Below are 19,672 nucleotides of genomic sequence, written 5' to 3'. Positions count from 1 at the left end.
CCTGTACATGCCCCAGCGAGCACTTCGGTTTGGATCTCAAAACCTGTTGACAGTTCCCAGCATCAGAGAAGGAAAGTTCAAAAAAACAGGTTGCTTACCTGTAACTTATGATCTTCGAGTGGTCATCTGTGCAGTCACACACATGGGGTTTTCCCGCTGGAACGAACCCGACCTCGGAGAATTCAAAGCTAGCCTTAGGCGTTATTTTTGGCGCGCACTTCCTCCCGCTCTGGGGAGCAGGCATCCACTGCGCATGCCTGGAGCGAGGGGAAGGCGCTCCACCCACCAGTTTCTTTCTAGCTGCTGTTATGTGCAATATAGTCTATGAGATGTGAAATCGCAGAAACAGCAGCGGGGACGGATGGGTGGGCGTGTGTGACTGCACAGATGACCACTCGAAGATCATAAGTTACAGGTAAGCAACCTGTTTATCTTCTTCGTGGTCTCTGTGCAGTCCCACACATGGGTGACTGATCAGCTAACCTGCACGGAGGTGGGTGCTGTTTCTGAAGGAGAAATTTCAGAGGTTAGATCATATATAACAGAGCGGTAAGGTACTCCCGCTTACCTTGTGAGAGCATGGCGGCTCAGTTGAAGATGGAGCGGAGTACGGCTTGCCCGAAGGAAGAGTCTCGCCTTGCATGAATGTCCATGGCATAATGCGTGGCGAAAGTGGACGACGAAGACCATACTGCTGCTGCACAGATGTCTTCAATGGGTATGCCCCTCGCAAAGGCGGAGGATGTGGCTAGTGCCCTAGTAGAGTGTCCCTTTAGGGGCCTTGGAACTGGCTGTTTAGCTAACCTGTAACAAAGTGATATAGCCTCAACCAGCCATTTAGACAGTCTCTGTACAGAGAGTTTCTGCCCCTTCTTGTGGGTTCCGTAGGAAATGAACAATGTCAGGTCCTTGCGAAATGCAGCAGTCCTGTCCAAGTAGAAGGCAAGGGCTCGACGCACGTCGAGGTTATGGAGAGACTTCTGCCCCGGATCCGAGGGGTGTTGAAAGAAAGATGGCAGTGTTGTTACACTTTGAAGGTGGAAGGGTGACACCACTTTGGGTAAGAAATTTGGGTCCGGTCTCAGAACCACTCTGTCATGATGGAAGACAGTGTATGGCGGATCTGATCGAAAGGCGCAGATGTCACTAGCCCTTTTAGCTGAGGTGAGTGCCACTAGCAGGGCTGTTTTCCACGATAACAGGTGCAAAGGGATAGACGCCATCGGTTCGAAAGGGGGCTTCATCAATTGACTAAGTACTAGAGACAAACTCCATGCAGGGTAAAGTTGCCTTGTCGGAGGTTTAAGGTGAAGGATTCCCTTCAAGAAGGATTTTGTAACAGGGTGTGCGAACACTGTACGGCCCTCTATGCTGTGGTGGAAAGCAGAGATGGCTGCTAGATGTACTTTAAGTGAGGAGTAAGTAAGACCAGATTCCGAGAGAGAGGTGGTGCAAGTGAGGATCTGTGAGATAGAGGAGGACGCAGGGTGGAAATTATTACGCGTTGCATATTGGGTAAAACGTTTCCATTTAGCAGCGTAGGATTTCCTAGTAGAGGGTTTCCTGGCGTTTAGAAGGATATGTCTGACGTCGTCAGGAAAACCTAGAAACTGATCCTCCAAGCTGTTAACTTGAGGACTGACGGGTTGTGGTGCAGGACCCTGCCCTTCTGTTGTGACAGGAGATCCCGTACCTGCGGGAAGCAGTGGTAGGTATTGTCCGATAGGAGAAGCAGAGTGGTGAACCACGCCTGGCGTGGCCACCAAGGTGTGACCAGTATACAGTTCGTGTGGTCCAACTGCAACTTCTGAATCGTCCTTGTTATGAGCGGAATCGGTGGGAAAAGGAAATGCAGTGGGCCGTTCCACATTTGTAGGAACGCATCCCCTGGTGACAGGGAGGAGGGAGGGCCTCTCATGTAGAAAACGTCGCATTGGGCGTTGTCCGGGGACGCAAAGACATCTATGGCTGGGGCACCAAACATAGTGAAGACAGGGAGGAGGTACTTCCTCTTGATTGACCATTCGTGATCGTTTACTGTCATCCTGCTCAGAGTATCTGCCTGAGTATTCTGTACCCCTGGTAAGTGCACTGCAGTCAGATGGATTTTGTGAGCGATACTCCAGTGCCACAATCGTAGAGCCATCTTGCAGAGACGGGAGGATGCAGTCCCTCCTTGTCGATTGATATAGAACACAGTCGCCACATTGTCCGATGTTATTTGTATGTGGCGACCGTGCAGGGAGGGCAGGAAGGATTTCAGTGCCCTGTGAACAGCAAGAAGTTCGAGACAGTTGATATGCAGGAGCTTTTCGTTCGCTGTCCACTGGCCCTGGACCATCAGAGAGTCGAGGTGGGCTCCCCACCCCCATCTCGACGCATCTGTAGTGACAACAGTCGAGGGTGATTGTTTCAGGAAGGGCATTCCTTGTAGGAGGTTGTGCTGACTTGTCCACCACCGCAGGGACGGTAGAATGCGGTTGGGAACTGAAAGTAACGTCCGTTGTGACTGTTTCTGTGGGTAAAAAGTTCTGACAAACCATAGCTGTAGAGGCCGCATATGAAGCCGGGCATGTAAGAGAACCGCGGTTGTTGCTGCCATCAGACCTAGCATGCGCTGGAACAGGAAGGCTGTTTGCGTCGGGTGCGAGATTATCGTGTTGGCCAGGGTTTGGATATTCGCAACTCTGTCTATAGGTAAGTAGGCCTTGTGGTCTGTGGTGGATAGATATGCCCCGATGAATTGTATTGTCTGCGAGGGAGAGAGTTGAGACTTTTGATGATTGACCTGCAATCCTAGAGTAGCGAGGAGGTGAAGGGTTATTTGAATGTGATCTCTGAGCTGTTTTTCGGAGCTTCCCACCATCAACCAATCGTCTTTATAGGGGTAGAGAGTTATGCCCCGTTGACGGAGGAACACTGCTACCACCGCCATACACTTTGTGAAGACCCTTGGAGCGGTTGAAAGGCCGAAAGGCAGTGCCCGGAATTGGTAGTGGGCATTCCCTATGGCGAATCTCAGGAATCTTCTGTGGCAGCCGTTGATGGTAATATGGAAGTACGCGTCCTGGAGATCTATCAGCGCCATCCACGCGTCCCTTGGAATGAGTGGCAGTGTGGACTGTAGGGTAATCATGCGGAATTTTGTAGGACGTATGTACTTGTTCAGTCCGCGTAAGTCCAGGATTGGGCGCTGGCCCCCGTCCCTCTTCGGTACCAGAAAGTACCGGGAGTAAAACCCCGTGCGATGGTATTGAGGGGGAATTGGTTCTACGGCCTGCTTGGCCAGAAGGATGTCGATCTCGTCTTGTAGAACCTGTGAGGGGGGGGTTGTCAGGAAGCGAGAGCTCTGTGGGTGAGAAGTGAACTCTATGAAGTAACCTTTCTTTATGATTTGCAGTACCCAGGAGTCCGTTGTTATGGACTGCCACATCGGTAGGAAGGGAAGGAGTCTGGGAGTGGAGGGGGCGAAGTCAAAGAGACTGCTTGTTTGGGGGAGTGGTCTTTTTGGAGGGTTGTGGTCTTTGGCGTTGCTGGAAGGGCTGCTTTGCGGGAGGTGCCCTCCTTCTCCAGTAATCAGATTGTTTGGGAGATCTAGTGCGCTTATACGAGGGGGTTCTCCAAGGTCTCTGTCTGTTGCCTTGAGGTTGCTGTTGGTTTACCCCCAGTCGCTTTGCCCTTTTCCTGCTGTCATCCACGGTGGTAAGGATGTCATCCGTGGTGGCATTAAATAAGCCCTGCCCATCAAATGGGAGGTCCTCTATCTTGTACTTAATGTCCTGTTGTAAGGTGGACGAGCGAAGCCAGGCATGTCTCCTAAGGGCTATTGCGGTCGCCATTGATCTGGATGTGCAACCGACTGAGTGGCGGACAGTGTTAATTTGTTGCTTGCTAAGGCGATTAAGCTCCTTCAGCAACTTGGTGGCCTGACGTTGTGATGGTTCAGGCAGCGAAGGCACTAGAGTAGAGAGTTGTGCTGCAATGTTGTGTGCGTATGCCGCGAAGTGTGCCATGTAGTTATTGATCTTTGCTGATGCTGTAGAGATTGAATAAAGCTTTCTCCCTAGTGTATCCAATTTACGCCCCTCCTTCTCAGGTGGTACAGGGTGGCGTGTTTGTTTAGTTTTTGAGGACGAATGTACAATCATAGAGTTAGGTGCTGGATGGTTGTATAAAAATTTGGACTCCGGAGCATGTATCTTATACAGTGACTCAACCCGTTTGGACGTTGGTGGTATAGAGGCTGGCTTATCCCAAGCCTCCTTCAATGCTTCTAGGTGGACCGGAAGCATGGGCAATGAGGAGCTAGCCGGTAGGTCTGCGTTGATCAAATCGTGAACAACATCGGTGACTCTAGGGAGGTCAGTGGTCAGCTTGATGTTCAAAGCTGTGGCCATATCTGTTATGAGATCCAGATAGGACTTGGCTCCTTCTGAGGGGGAGAGGTCTGCAGGCTTGACGATGTCTGAAGCTGGTGAGGCCGGTTGAGACAAGGAGTGTGAAGAGTCTGAAGTCTCAGGGTCCGACTCGTCTTCATCTCGTGGATTAGGTGTCAATGGTTCCGATAGCAAGGGTGCTTTGGTCTGCTGGTTGGTTTGTTTGGATGTTGACGGTATAGGAGAGACTGGGACCCGACGGCGAGGCGATACTGTCTGTGCGGAGTGACGGGAGGTCTGCTGTTGGTACCGTGGTGGACTTTGCTGGTGCTGGTACCGAGCTGAATCCTGCGGTTGATACCGAGGTGGGCTTTGCTGGTGTTGGTACCGTGCTGAATCGGAGTCCAATGGTTGGTACCGCAGTGGACTTTGTTGTTGTTGGTACCGTGCTGAATCCTGTGGCTGGTACCGGCCCAAGTCCTTTTGCTGCTCATGTTGGTACCTGGTCGAGTCGTGTCGCTGATACTGGTCGTGGTACCGATCGTGATGCCGTTCGTGACGTCCCACATCCTGGTACCGTGGGTCACGGTGCCTACGGGTGCGGTAAGATTCCACAGAAGGAGATCTCGACGGAGTATAGCGGAAGTAGGAGGATCGGGACGGAGAGCGTGATCTGCTATGGTACCGACTGCCTTCGTCTCTACTGGAGGATCGATCACGGTATCGCTTGCTCTTCCCCCTGTAAGGGGATGCCTGGTACCAATGCTGTTTGTCCCTAGAAAGTGATCTTCCTTGACGCCTATCGGGTGCATGGTCTCGACGGCGTGGGGAGTCAAGGAGGAGAGGAGACACCATAGCGTCCTTGTAGGTACGCGGAGAAGTCACATCCCGGAAGGAATCGAGGGCGAGCTGTTGTTGAAGTGGCTGAGACGGCTGAGTTGGTTCCTTGACCAAAAGGTCCTCCGGTAGGAACTCCTGTACCGATGGTGATCGGGAGCGAATCCGTATAACCTCGGATTCAATGGCATCCACCGGAGTCAGGACTGGAGTAAGGACTGGAGGTGGTGGCGGAGCCGTGAGCACTCGGAGTGAGGAGACCGCCATGGCGGCTTTCGCGTCCGAAGCCCCTTGATGCGGCGAAGAAGATTTCTCTTTTCCCGCCGATTCACTACGTTTATCGGGATCGTGGTGCTTCTTCACGTGCTTTGAGGGCTTAAGCTTCCTGGGAACCACAGCCACAGAAGCTGCCTGGGCCGTACCGACCCTCTGAGGTGTGAGGGTAGGTGGAGACTTCCGCGGTTCGGAAACCTGAGACATAGCCGGGCGCAAAGATGTCGTCAGTAAATAACTGTTGAGTCTTGCGGCGCGGTTTTTCCTAGCTTGTTTGCTGAACTGGGCACAATGAGTGCAATTGTCCGTTCTGTGGGCTTCACCCAGGCAAATTAAGCAGAACGAGTGGCCGTCTGAAGAGGGAATTTTAATCCCGCAGCGGGTGCACTTTTTAAAGGTAATTTTAACTTCTTTTCCTTCCATACGCCCGGGGGGAGGGGGGGGAAGGAAGAAGGGAGAAGAGATAAAGGGGGAAAAGAAAAAAATGAGGAGAAATGTTGAGCAATAGCGGTGAGAAGACGGCTGAGGAGGCTAGTTGTGAAGAGACGCAACGAGGAAGGACTATCTCGGGCGGCGGGCGGAAAGAAACTGGTGGGTGGAGCGCCTTCCCCTCGCTCCAGGCATGCGCAGTGGATGCCTGCTCCCCAGAGCGGGAGGAAGTGCGCGCCAAAAATAACGCCTAAGGCTAGCTTTGAATTCTCCGAGGTCGGGTTCGTTCCAGCGGGAAAACCCCATGTGTGGGACTGCACAGAGACCACGAAGAAGATCAACAAGAATCAGGGCCTTTTCTGTTGCTGCCCCTAGCTGGTGGAATGAGTTGTCGGTGGAGGTTAGGGCCCTGCAAGAACTCTTACAGTTCCACAGGGCCTGCAAAACAGCACTCTTCCGCCAGGCATTTACATGAATGGTAACATCTGCAGCAATGGGACTGGCCCATAAGAACACCACCAATGGCCAAATTCACTGCACTATGGCGATCCTGAGGCCTCTGAGTATAGCTAACCACCAGAATTTAAATCGCTGCCTGAAATTATGATTGTAGCACATGCAATTGTTTTTATGTTTTATATTTTTATTGTTGTTTTATTGTATCAATCACACTAATGTGTTTGTGTCGACCCTTGGTTTGTGAGCCGCCCTGAGCCTGCCTTTGGTGGGGAGGGCGGGATATAAATTAAATTAATAATAAAAATAACACCCTTTCTTGGCAACAGTGATCCATGCTACGGTCACCTCGAGACTAGATTACTGTAATGCTTAGAGAAAGGGTGTTACGGGAACTGAAGCACAGTTTGGCCACCCCTGCTTTAAACCATCAGCCATTCAGTCCAGTTCAGTATAACCAAATAAACGGTGGAAAAAGGCTTTTTTCAGGCTCAGTTATACCAGTAGATGATCAGCATTTGATCTTGTCATGAGTCAGCCAGGGCTCAGCGATCGTGAAGACTCAGGAGAAGAGGAGTCCTTTGTAGCCAGTTGAGAACTGACAGACAACAACCAGCAGGCAAATAAGCTGCAGGTGAAAAGTTAGCTGACTATTCCCAGCCCTCTGGTATCACTTAAACCCTTAGAGTGCTGCAGACAGAGGCTGAGAATGGAGCTGCAGGCAAGACAGCAAAGTGCACACCTCCTAGCCCAACTCTGACATTGCTGATAATGAATATGAGTTATTGCAGGACTGTACCTGAGCAGCTGGTTGAAAGTTTGACAATTAGGCACATAGCTATAAAGCTGCCCAATGGAGGCTGCTGGGTGTGGACGCAACACCTACGTTAGACACTGGCCTGTTGCTGCTGCCTCTCCAGATTCCTTCTCTGACTCAGACTGAACAACATTGCCTTGATTCTCTGACCCTGGATTTAATGACACTGTTTGATCTCTGAAGCCCTGACCCTGGACTGAACAACACCAGACTTCGGAAGCCACCTCTTGCTGCACTTCCTCTAACAAAAACCAGGATGCGGCAGCCAGAGATATGGAGCCTGCCAGCCAGTACAGATCTGTATTTCACTTAAATAATATCCCCCCAAATACCAATAAGCCAACACCAGTTTCAAGGAAAATTTAACAGCTTAAAAATTCCTGCACTGAGGTAGCCCCAGGTGATCTTGTTCCCCCCTGTGCCTTTTTGAGTGCTGAAATAGTGGTGCGAAGGCTGTTCAGCCCCTGAAAATATGCAGGGCAGGAACAAGACCCTCTGATGCTGCTGCAGGATCAGGTCCTCACAGCAAGTTTTAAACAGCTAAATTTTCTTCTAAAATGGCACCAGAGACCATGAGTTTGGCCTGTGATTGCAGTAATGTATAGTTTGGTCCTTGGAGATGGTGATATGTGAGTCTGGAATGTAACTGTCCTCTCAGCTGTCCTAAATGGTCATTTTCCCAAGTGACCTCTGTGCTGACTGGTTGCCTCACCTAATGGATATGATTGTGCTGCAAACCAGTGGGTTACCTTATATTTAGGAGAGTTCTTTATATCCTCATGTTTTTCCTTACCCAATCATCTTATAAAAAATACTGTGTATTCAAATCTAAACCATCCACCCTTTCTCTAAGCACCAAGAACACAGAGAAAGCCCAAACTTCAACAAAAGCAATTTACTGCAACTAACTATGTACAAATCTACTACTGAGCTAGAGTTGCCAGGTCTGGTTGGGCAAACAGAAGAAGATCAGGAGGCAGCTGTTGGCAATGGCATGATGTAATTTCTGAGGAAAACTCCAAGGTGATGTCACATCTCTCTAGAAATTGTTAGAAACTCGATGGTTTTACCACAAGGAGTTCCCCGTATCTCCTGGAGAGGTGTGACATCACTTTCAGGTTTTCCTCAAAAGTGCCGTCGTGTGTTAGCCTGGTGGCTATTTTTTTTTCTCCTGCTACTGCTCCGAGCACCAAAATGAAAAGTGAAAAAAACTGCTGACTATGACCACTAGATGTATACTCATGTATTTTAAAAACATAAATAAACAATTTATTCTGTACATAAATCCAATCTCTGTCTTGTTTGGTTTGTGGTCAGAACCAAAACGGTATTATGAAATTCCAATAAGAAAGCACAATAAGATACAGTCCCGACTTTCAATAGTCTCATTCCAATAATTTCTAACGTCCAACTTGACGTACACTTCTGAAAAAGAATGGACTATGCAGAGTCTTGAAAATGACTTGTTCTCCAGACGAGAAATGTAGCATTTTGAGAGGCTCTTTTTCAAACCCAATAGGCTGATGATGGGACCTGATCTCAATAATGTGTTCAATGTAGGAACCAATTCATTCAGTCATGGTGGATCATGATTGGTTCCTATGACATCTGTTTTGGTAAAACGTCTAATTGAAAATAATGCAAATACTTTTTTTGCCAATAGATATATCTATACTGAAAAAAATAATTCAGTTATACATACCTTTCTCTCCTTGTCTTTTCTAACTTGTCTTTCAAGATCAGGATCTCTTTTTTAAGAGAAAGTTGTTGGCTCTCTCCATCACGCAGTTCTTTCTTCAGGTTTTTTATTTCATTACAATGTATCACTTCTCGTTTGGATAGCTCCTCTTCATAAAAAACAGTCTTCTTTTCCAGATCAGCTTTTAATTTGGTGATCTCTTGTTGGTGTTCTGTGCTGCTCACCCCTGGAGAGCGGCCAATTTGCTTCTGCTGCAAAAAAGGGTTATCTTTGCGTTAACTTTCATGAAGTGAAGAACTATGAAAACATGGGTTTAGGAATAACTCTGGAGTGCATAAACAAACATGTATGCAATGTATAATTTATGTAATTAACCTAAGAATATAAGAAGATCCCTACTAGATTAGACCAGATCATCTAGTTCAGCACTATGTCTCACAAAGTGACCACCAGTTATTTTGGAGGGCCAACAACAGGGCATAGAAGCCAATGTCTTTCTCCAGTATTGCCTCTTAGCACTGGTATTCAGAGGTTTACTGCTTCTGATTGAGAAAATATGGAGGCATGCAATATATATTAACCCCCCCCCCCCAAAAAAAAATCAAGATCATATAAATCCAAAATCAAGTCTACATGGCACAAAGAAATTGTTTGCTTATATGTTTTAAAAGTCCTGGCACAGTATGCAGTAGTACCATTTCCTGCTATTTCAGCATTCGATTTTATGAGATATTTACATTTAAAAAATCAAATCACCAATGTACTGAATGTCAATGTATCTTACACTGACATTATAAGGTAAGATACCTTGGAATATCAAGAGAAAAACTAGCGATGTACTGGATGTTCATAGGACAATGGCTATAAATACATAGTTGAACATAGAGGTTTTTTTTCTCTCTTTAGGCAAAATGATATATGGACTTGCATACTCCTTTTCTCTATTTCTGACAAAGACTTTTACAGGCAGAAATTATATTTTAAAGTGCTGACGTCAACAAAGACTAACCTTTAGTCCTTCTAGCTCAATTTCTAGCTGTTTAGAGTACTGCTCACTTCGTTCACGCAATTTCCTGTCCTTGGATGCTTCAGCAGCTGCAGCTTCTGCATGAACTTCCAGCTACAAACATATTTGGAAAACAGTAACTATTCCTTTCCATTTTATCCTACTTTGATAATGTATCAAAGAAACAATCCAGGTAATGCAATAGTATGCCACAAAGGACAATTAACATCCAACTCCTAAGCACTTTACTGATGAGTAAGTTCCACCAACTGCAAGGAGACCTACTAACAAGTAAATGGTACTTAGAACTGCATACGAAGGATCTTAATTAATCTTGTTATTAGCCTCCATTTTCTGGCAAGCAATAGTTTTACAATGCACTCCACTAAGTGCTACAGATTGTTTACTAGCTAGAGCATGGAACTATCAGAATTCTTGTTGGTAGTTATTAGGCATTCTAATGGAAAAAATATACATCATCTATTAGCATCACATGTTAGTAATATAATAATTAATATTAATATACTGATTATATCAAATATAAAAAAATGTAGGCAAACAAATTTAGGCTTAAGTAACTGGTTCCCACTGGAAGAAGAACACTTTCACCCGCAGAAAGGTGAATTCCCATTGATTTCCTCCTCCCAGTGCAACCCCCCACAATGTGCCCAGTGCTCCATGTAGGATTTCCCTCAACCCCATGGACAGCATCTAGGGCTAAGGTAACAGAATGTGAAAGGACGTGAAAGGCCCATTCCATGAGCTCCATTGCACCTGCAGTTCTCCTTGGATACAAATTGCTATATTATCATTCATTAATTGCAGTAGAGATAAGGGATTTCTTAATCCTGTTTATTCCGCTCATTTTTTCATCAAATGGAACCATTCTAAGGCACAATTATTCAATTTGTTGTAAGTTCTGATATCAAAGCAGTTCCCACAGATTCCCCCCCAAAATATCAAGAATACTGAATCATTACTCAGATATTTTACAGTGTTTAGAAAGATTAATCTGAGAAGTGCAACATTTTGGAAATAAACCAACATTTTTTTTCAGATTTAAGAACATAAGAGAAGCTATGTTGGATCAGGCCAATGGCCATCCAGTCCAACATTCTGTGTCACACAGTGGCCAAATATATACACACACACACACACACTATAAGGAAGAATTCATTATTCATCCATTTCTACAACTCCTCAACTTAAAAAAAAGAAAAAAACCTGGATGAAATAAGCTTTATTTTGAGCACACTCTTTCTTGCAGTCACCATCCCAAAAGTAACATACTTCCTTTTTCATTCTCTCTGTTCTGCGTAGCTCTTGCCTCAAGCTTTCCACCTTTTGCATCACCACTTCCATTTCCTCTTCTTTATCTCTGACTTGACGGGTTAGTTTCTGTTTCTGTGAATGCAAGTCAGTAAGCCGTTCATTCATTGCAGAGAATTCTTGCATGGCCAGCTTCCGTTGACTGTGTGCATCTTTCAGCTCTTTGGTTTGGGTCTTTAATCTTTCACTAGATTCAATCAGTTCCTGTAATTAAAAACAAAGCATTACATATTTTTAATCTGTGGAATTGTGTAACTAGGTGAGTGTTCCAAGTTTCTATTAGAATAAATACATACTTTCAATCTCCTTTGCCAAGCAACCCATACATTGCGGATTCTAAAAGTGTTTTTAAATAAATGAACTTGCCATGAAAATCTTAATATTTCAACTTCATGGAACCTCATAAAACAAATCTGGATTTCAACTAACCATGGTCCAACCTATGATCCAAGACAAATACATGCAACTAATCAGACAAATACGCAAGATAGCTAGCTGCATGGTAATTTAAATTACCAAATGCAACAGATTTTTATGGTAATTTAAACTAGACTACATATTCCTTATTATTCCTTAAGGTAGAGAATTTTCACATCTCCTTTATGGCAACCAAACAGTCAACTGTATATGTGGACATCTTTGGACGGTCAGTAAAGAAATTAAGTTACATAACTAGAAGCAGAAGATGGAGAAGCTACTGTGCTAAAACAAAACCAGGAGCTCACTATGTCACAGATCATGAATTATTAATATTGAAAATTAGAATAAAGATGAAGAAAAACACCAAAACATTCATACTGCCAAAATACAATCTAAATAACTCTCCTGAAGTGGTTAGATACCATGTAAAGACCAGATTTGCACTGCTAAATTCAAGTGAATGGGAACCAGAAGAACTATGGATTGAAACCAGAGGTATTATTGAGGAAGAATGAAGAAAGACAATTCCTGTAGCCAAAAGAAATGAAAAGCCTCAATGGTTGATGAAACTCTTTAAATTTCCAAAGATAGAAAATAAGTAAAAGGTGCTAGAAATAGAATCAAAAGTCTAAATGCAGTGTTCCAGTAAATGGCACCTAGAGACAAAGAGAAATATTATACTAACCAATCAAAAAAAAAAATAGAAGAGGGCAACAACAACAAAAAAGAAGAAGAGATCTGTCCCACAAGATCCAAGAAATCAAACGGAAATTTAAAGCACAATTAGGCATATTGAAAGATCAACACAGAAATGCATTAATTGAACAGGACAAAATAAAGAAAAGACAGGAACAATACATTGAAGAACTATATAGAAGAGATGAAAGGATGACAGATTCCTTCAAAGAAAAAACTTTTGAAGAAAAACATATGAAGTGAAATGAAAACTGCACTGGGAGCAGTTGAGAAAAACAAACTGGCAGGAGTAGGTGGGATATCAATAGACCGATTCCAAACCACGGAAATGGAATCCATCAAAACCTTAATGAGAATATGGCAACAATTTTATTTATTTATTTAGTAGGCTTATATTCCGCCCTTTCCCATAACAGGCTCAGGGCAGATCACAACATAAACCGAACAACAATAAAAACCTACAACTTAAATTTAAAAACCATTCAATAAAATTAGCAAATCAAGAATAGAACAGTAAAATGAAATAAGGTGCATCACAGGCGGGAAGAAGCAATTTTCAGCCCAAGAAGAAATGATGTTGATAATAAATAAGATAGCTCCATAGTGAAACATGATGTCACAATAAAGGAGGCCAAATGATGGAATAGTTGCTGAAATAGGGCACTCACTGCCTCAACCAAAAGCCTGGTGGAATAGCTAGCTCCGACTTACAGGCCCTACGAAATGGTAGTAACACAGGTAGAGCCCGGATCTCCATAGGGAGCTGATTCCAACAGGCAGGGGCCAGAGCTGAGAAAGCCCTGGCCCTATTTGAGGCCAGGTGGACGTCCTTTGGGCCAGGGGTAATCAGGAGGTGTTGTGTAGCAGACCACAATGACATCTGGGGCATATATGGGGAGTACATGGATAACAAAACAATGGCCTACAGACTGGAAATATTCAAGCTACATTACAATTCCAAAAAAAGATGTAAAAGACTGCAGAGCCTCTTGAACAATCACATTAATTTCTCACACGAGTAAAATGATGCTTAAAATCTTCCAACAAAGATTACCATCTCTGGAACAAGAAATGCCAGATATTCAAGCAAATTTATATTGCTTACTGGAGCACACAAGAGAATTTCAGCTTGTGTTCCATAATTACAGAAAAGCTTTTGACTGTGGGTTATGAAAAGCTGTGGTTGGCTCTAAAAGAAATGTGTGTGCCACAACATCTGACTGTTTTGATGCAAACATATACTCTGGACAAGAGGCTACTGTTAGGACAGAATATGAAGAAAAAGTATGGTTTCCAGTTGGCAAAGGTGTCAGACAAAGATGCATTTTACCTCGCTGCCTGTTCAATCTGTGCACAGAACATATGAGGAAAGCTGGATTACATTTAGATGAAGATAGAATGAAAACTGATGGAAGAAATATTAACAATCTGAGATATGCAGATGACACAACATTACCAGAAGAAAATGTTAAAGACTTGAAATGATTACTGATGTAGGTTAAAATAGAAAGTGCTAAAGAAGGATTACAGCTGAACATCAACCAAGATAACGATGGTAACTACAGAGGAATTACACAATTTTGTCTGACAATGAAGAAATTGAAATGGTTCAAGATTTTTCTATTCCTTGGCTCCATCATCAACCCAAAGGGAGACTGCAACCACGAAACTGTAAGAAGACGAAGATTGGGAAGGGCAGCCATGAAGGAGTAAAAAAGATTCTTAAGTATAAGGACGGTGAACCAAAATCAAGATAATTTGTGCCATAGTATTTTCCATCACGTTATATTAAGGAAGTTTACAGGAAGAAAGTTGATTCCTTTGAAATGTGGTGTTGAAAGAGAGATTTACAGATATTGTGAGCCACCAAAAAGACAAATAAGTGGGTTCTAGATCATGACATGGAGGCTGGCAATAACAAACCTCTGAAAATATGTTGCCTTGAAAGCCCTATGGTGCTGTCATAAATCAGTTGTGACTTGATGGCAAAAAAAAAATCAAATCAAGCTTAAACTCTTCCTAGAAGCTAAAATGATTAAACTATACTTTGGTCACTTTATGTGAAGACAAGAGTCACGGGGAAAAACAATAATGCTAAGAAAAGTTGAAGGCAGCAGGAAAAAAGGAAGACCCAGCATAAAATGGATTGACCCAATAAGGAAGTCATGGCCCTCAGCGTGCAAGACCTGAGCAGGGATATTAACAATAAGATTTTTTGGAGATCATCAATTCATAGGGCCACTATAAGTCAGAGGCAACTTGATTAAGGATGGACACAAACTGGTTAATGGACTAAAGTTCATCAGGAAGTTTGTGAAGCAATGGCTGGTTTGTGAAGCAATGTTCGCAAACTGAAGCTTCCACAAATTTTGGTGCAGTTTGCGCAAAACAGCTTCACAAAAAACAGGGAGCAGAAAGCCAGATAAGCTTCTTTGATTGATGGGACAGTCAGAAGGGCCGTTCCCTGTGTTCCTAATTTCTACACACAAAACCTATGGAAAAAAACAGTCTTCAGACAGACCCAGTCTAGTCCTAAACTCTTTAGGGCTTTAAAGAACAAAACCAATACTTTGAATTGGGCTTGGGAATGGATCAGTAGCCAGTGTAATTGGTGTAGTATTGGGGTCACACACTGCCTGTAGCTGGCCTTGACCAGCCATCTAGCTGCAGCATGCTGCACTAGCTGCAACTCCATATTCATCATATTCATCCAATCCATCATATTCATCCAATGCCTCCATGATACTTGGACAATCTTTTCACATTATTCTCTGTCAGATTTGAAATTATACTGCTGTTCTAACATACTTATCCATTGTTTGCCCTGTAACTGTTATAATCATCATCCTAACCTGAGCTCACAAAGGTTTTCTATACATAAATATTACTTCATAATACATAAATAACTTCATGGAACACTTCAAAATCCTGAAGTCAATCAAATAGGACCACACATTTGGCAATGCATGTAGTGTTTTTAATAACAACAGTATCATAAGCATAGTTAAGAATATAGACAGGTTAGTGATATTTTTATATAGCCCAATCATTTTTTCTGTATCAGTATTAAAACTCCTCTCATTTGAGCCGAAATGTTCTATAAGTGAAATAGATACAATTGTTTAAAAAAGGAGAGATGAAATATACATTACTTTATTAAGATCATCCTTTTCTTGTTTTAGTGCTTTGATTTGCTTCTCAAATGTTTTGATGTGTCGAGCAGCCTCTTCTAATTCTCGCCTTGCAGAACTGGCTTCTTCAAGTTGCTGTTCAAGTTGTCCAGAATCTATGAAGAACATTGTTAAATGTTACAGGATAAAATATAAAACTTGTTGAATACTGTGCAACAGAACTAATACCTGAAAGCTCCTGTGCTATATCTGGCCATTGCAGAAGGAATGGCTGGCCTCCTAGTGTTCTCATTTGGCCATGTGTATAAATAGCTAAGTATTGATTACAACAATGGGACTTGCCAGCAATCCACCCTGGCAAATGGGCTCTTTCAAATATATGTTTATAATTTAGGGTTATATAATTTAATTTATATTATTCCACATTTTCACACATCAAAATCTATGTTCATTATTTTGCTCTGCTTCATGTCTTTCCCCCCTATAGAACAGTTGTCAATTTACTGCTTGCTGCAAGCATCCAAACTACAGCCTTCCATAAAGCAATTGGAGTGCCTTACAGAAGTCATCCCCAACCTTTTTGGTATGGTGATCCACAAGTCTAAATTTACTTTGTACAGTGACACATCCAGGGCTGGCACAAACTATGACCTTGGCACCCATTTTATTTAAGCATTCCATTTTCCATAGTGCCCAACCAGATGTTTTTGAGAAACCAGCAAACATCACACAAAGGATGCAACTGTCTCCACTATGAACCCCAAACAAATAGGAGTTTATTCCCTCCTCTTCCTCTGCCAGCTGGGCCAGAGTCAGAGTTTGCAGAGGTGAACTCTGGAGCACTGTGGTTGAGGAGATGCACAAAAATGGCAAATGGTGGTGGTTAACAACAAGAGGCTCAGTGCAGAACATCTCCCACAGCAGTTAGAAGAGAGTGAGCTACTGCAGGGGGCCAAGCAAGAGGTTTGACTGTTAAAGGAGCAGCAATAAGGCAAAGCCCATGCATGCACACACCTCAGTCTATCCTCCTGTGCTTTCTTCCTATGACATTCTGAACAGCTCTCACTTCTTCCAGCTACTACCATGAAGTTACTAGCTGCACAATGGCTATTTCCCCCTCATTATTATCACGAAGAAGGAGAGGAAAATGAAAAGTGGATGAGGAGTAAAGAAAGAGAAGGATGCAAAGGGCAGAAGCCATTATTAGAGAGAGCTGGCCTACAACCCACTTTCAGAGGCTTTGTGACCAACTTTTGTGTCCTGTTTCACAGAATAGGAAACACTGCTTTACATCAACCTGATAATGAACCAATCTATGCAAGAAATACATTTTCTGGACACTACTGTAAAAATACACAATGGATGCATAGTCACCACCATATACTGGAAATTATTGACCAAAAAAACATACCTGCATGCCTCTAGCTTCCATCATAAACATACCAAATGATCCAGTGTATACAGCCAGGCTCTATACTACAGCTACATTTGCTCCAGTCCTACTGACAGAGATTCTCACTTGTAGTCCTACTGACAGAGATTCTCTACAACAAACCTTTTTGGAACTAAAGTATCCATCTTATGAAGTCAGGGAACAGATTAACAAAGCCAGAATGATACCCAGGGAAAACCTGTTACAAAACAGGCCCAAAAAAGACTGTAACAGAACACCACTAGTGGTCACATGCAAGTCTCAACTCAAAACAGTTCAATGCATCATCAATGACTTAGAACCTCTATTGGACAGTGACAGCTCTGTTTCACAAATATTTTCTTGCACACAGACAACTCTCCAATATCAAGCAACTCCTCACCCACAATACTGCAACATCTCATATGAGCATGGACACTGGTACCAGAGCTTGCAATAAATTAGAATGCCAACTTTGTTGCCACATGCATCCAGACAACACAATCACTGGACCTAACAGCATTAATTACACCATCTCAGGCTTATTTGCTTGTTCACCTTCCAACATTAAAAACCCTTTGGTTCTCTACATAGAACAAACAGGACAAACCCTTTGTCAAAAGATTAATGGACATAAATCAGATATCAGGAATCACAAACCTGAAAAACCTGTAGGAGAACACTTCAACCTTCCAAGACTTTCAATGGGTGACTTCAGAGGAGCTGTTTTACTGCTGTTGCGCCCTGAACGCCCCTCGCCCCTCTGCCTGCGACTGTCCCCCCTAGGGCCTCCTGCTGGTGTCCCCCTGAGGTCTCAGAATTAGGGGAGGGAGCTGGGTTACCACACCTCAGGCCCCCTTTCCCTCCAGCTGTGTTTGGGCTCCTTTCTCTCTCTCTGTCAGCAGCCCCTTTTTACATCAGCCAGCTTCCTCCCTGACCTCTTGTCCCTCTTCCTTTTATCCCTCTTCCAGTTCCCTCCCCGCTCCCTGGCTCCCATCTCCTTCTGGCTCTGCCCCCATTCATAAACCCAGACGCCGGGGAGAGGCGTTCTGGGGCTTGGCCTCCCTGGAGCTGGGACACCCACAAATTATTACAACACTTGGAACAAACACCTCCCCAGGACTCAACAGGGATACTGGTTTCTTATTTCATTACATGTGCTAAACCCATTCTCACCAAGTAGAGCTATACACCCGCTGTATTCCTCTTTCAGAATAGTGTATCAGAATAATGTCTGTGATATTATGCAATATAACAGAGTAGAAATCTCTGTGGCAGAATTACTCTTAGAAAAGGATGTTGTTAGTTTAACCCATAACTTGAGAGGTATAAATCCACTGTATTCTAACGTATTTTTGTATTATTATTTGAACAGAGGAGATGTCAGCTTCATTTTACAGGGAAATATTATTTTAATCCATGCTTTAGAGGAGACCAATGGAACATTACAACAGACTCTAATGTATTACTCTTCGTAATTAAGAGACCTAATGACATTGACATCAATCTCCAAGTCTGACGTTTATTGCCTTTGCTATTTTTTCCACGCAGCTAACCCAAACCGATGATTACAAGATCCAAACTTGTCATTCTTTCAATCTGCTAAAAACATTTTCACTATTTTGCTGTCCACTCTCTCTATATGTAGAACTGCTAATTTCATCCCATATTACTGTCTGATGAACTGTGCTTTTAGCCCACAAAAGCTTACAGTCTCAATAAAACTTTGTTGGCCTTAAAGGTGCTACTGGACTCCAACTTTGTTCTTCAGCTATCCACTGTTACAATGCACAATGCCTAACATATAGGTATATTTGGCCTACTTATTTTTTCAATGCCAATGGGAACACCTGTCTAATCAGAATAGTAACAAGTGTCTGACCTGAATAATCTATGCTAATAATAAATGACAATCCTTAGAGCAGCAACCTATCAAACTACAAAATGGCATTTTGACGGAAGTTTCATTCCACAATAATTATGCAGATGAATTGCATAGAAAAGAATTAGAATGAATGGTAACCTAAAACGAACAATGGTAAGGTCCTTATCCTACATTTTAAATTTTTCATGTGCAATTTCAGCCTCATCCATTGGCAAAAAAGAAAACATATAAAAGAAGAGGATATCTTGAATGCCATGCAGTGTACATCTTGCCACTGCTTTTGCCTTTCTTTTTAAGGCGAAGTCCTGGGAAATACAACCATACATACCAAACATGGACTTGAATGGTTTTCTGAAGAACAAGTCATGTCGGCCTAACCCGATCTCTTTTTCTGAGAAAGTGATTACCTTGCTGCATCAGGGGAATGCTGTAGACAGTGTTTATCTTGATTTCAGTAAGGCTTCTGATAAAGTTCCTCATACTATCCTTGTTGACAAGCTGGTAAAATGTGGTTTGGATCCTGTTACCGTTAGGTGGATCTGTAACTGGTTGACAGATCACACACAAAGAGTGCTTGTGAATGGTTCCTCATCCTCTTGGAGAGGAGTGACAAGTGAAGTACCTCAAGGATCTGTCCTGGGACCTGTTTTGTTCAACATCTTTATAAATGATTTGGATGAAGGAACAGAGAGAATGCTTATTAAGTTTGCCGATGATACTAAATTGGGAGGGGTTGCAAATACAGTAGAAGACAGAAACAGGATACAGGATGATCTTGACAGGTTGGAAAACTGGGCTAAAACCAATAAAATGAATTTTAACAGGGATAAATGTAAAGTTCTGCATTTAGGTAGGAAAAATCCAATGCATGGCTATAGGATGGGGGAGACTTGTCTTAGCAGTAGTA

General features: G+C 43.4%; 1 protein-coding gene across 11 annotated transcripts in view; it reads right to left on the bottom strand.

The window, feature by feature from the left end:
* The window catches only part of CDC42BPA (CDC42 binding protein kinase alpha), a 324,619-nt gene that overhangs the window by 112,272 nt on the left and 192,675 nt on the right, over positions 1–19,672 (bottom strand). For 10 of the 11 annotated variants that reach the window (XM_060245772.1, XM_060245688.1, XM_060245715.1 and 7 more), the window contains exons 12-15: positions 15,491–15,624; positions 11,184–11,426; positions 9,897–10,007; positions 8,891–9,138 (exon numbers count right to left, since the gene is read on the bottom strand). In XM_060245772.1, coding sequence (XP_060101755.1) covers positions 8,891–9,138; positions 9,897–10,007; positions 11,184–11,426; positions 15,491–15,624 — 736 coding nt within the window. The remainder of the gene's footprint in view (positions 1–8,890; positions 9,139–9,896; positions 10,008–11,183; positions 11,427–15,490; positions 15,625–19,672) is intronic. The other variant, XM_060245697.1, reaches the window with a different exon arrangement.

Source organism: Heteronotia binoei, chromosome 1 (genome assembly GCF_032191835.1).
Source record: "Heteronotia binoei isolate CCM8104 ecotype False Entrance Well chromosome 1, APGP_CSIRO_Hbin_v1, whole genome shotgun sequence".
Classification (NCBI taxonomy): domain Eukaryota; kingdom Metazoa; phylum Chordata; class Lepidosauria; order Squamata; family Gekkonidae; genus Heteronotia; species Heteronotia binoei.
The sequence above is the reverse complement of the archived record's forward strand: the minus strand, read 5'-3'. Positions and strand labels throughout refer to the sequence as shown.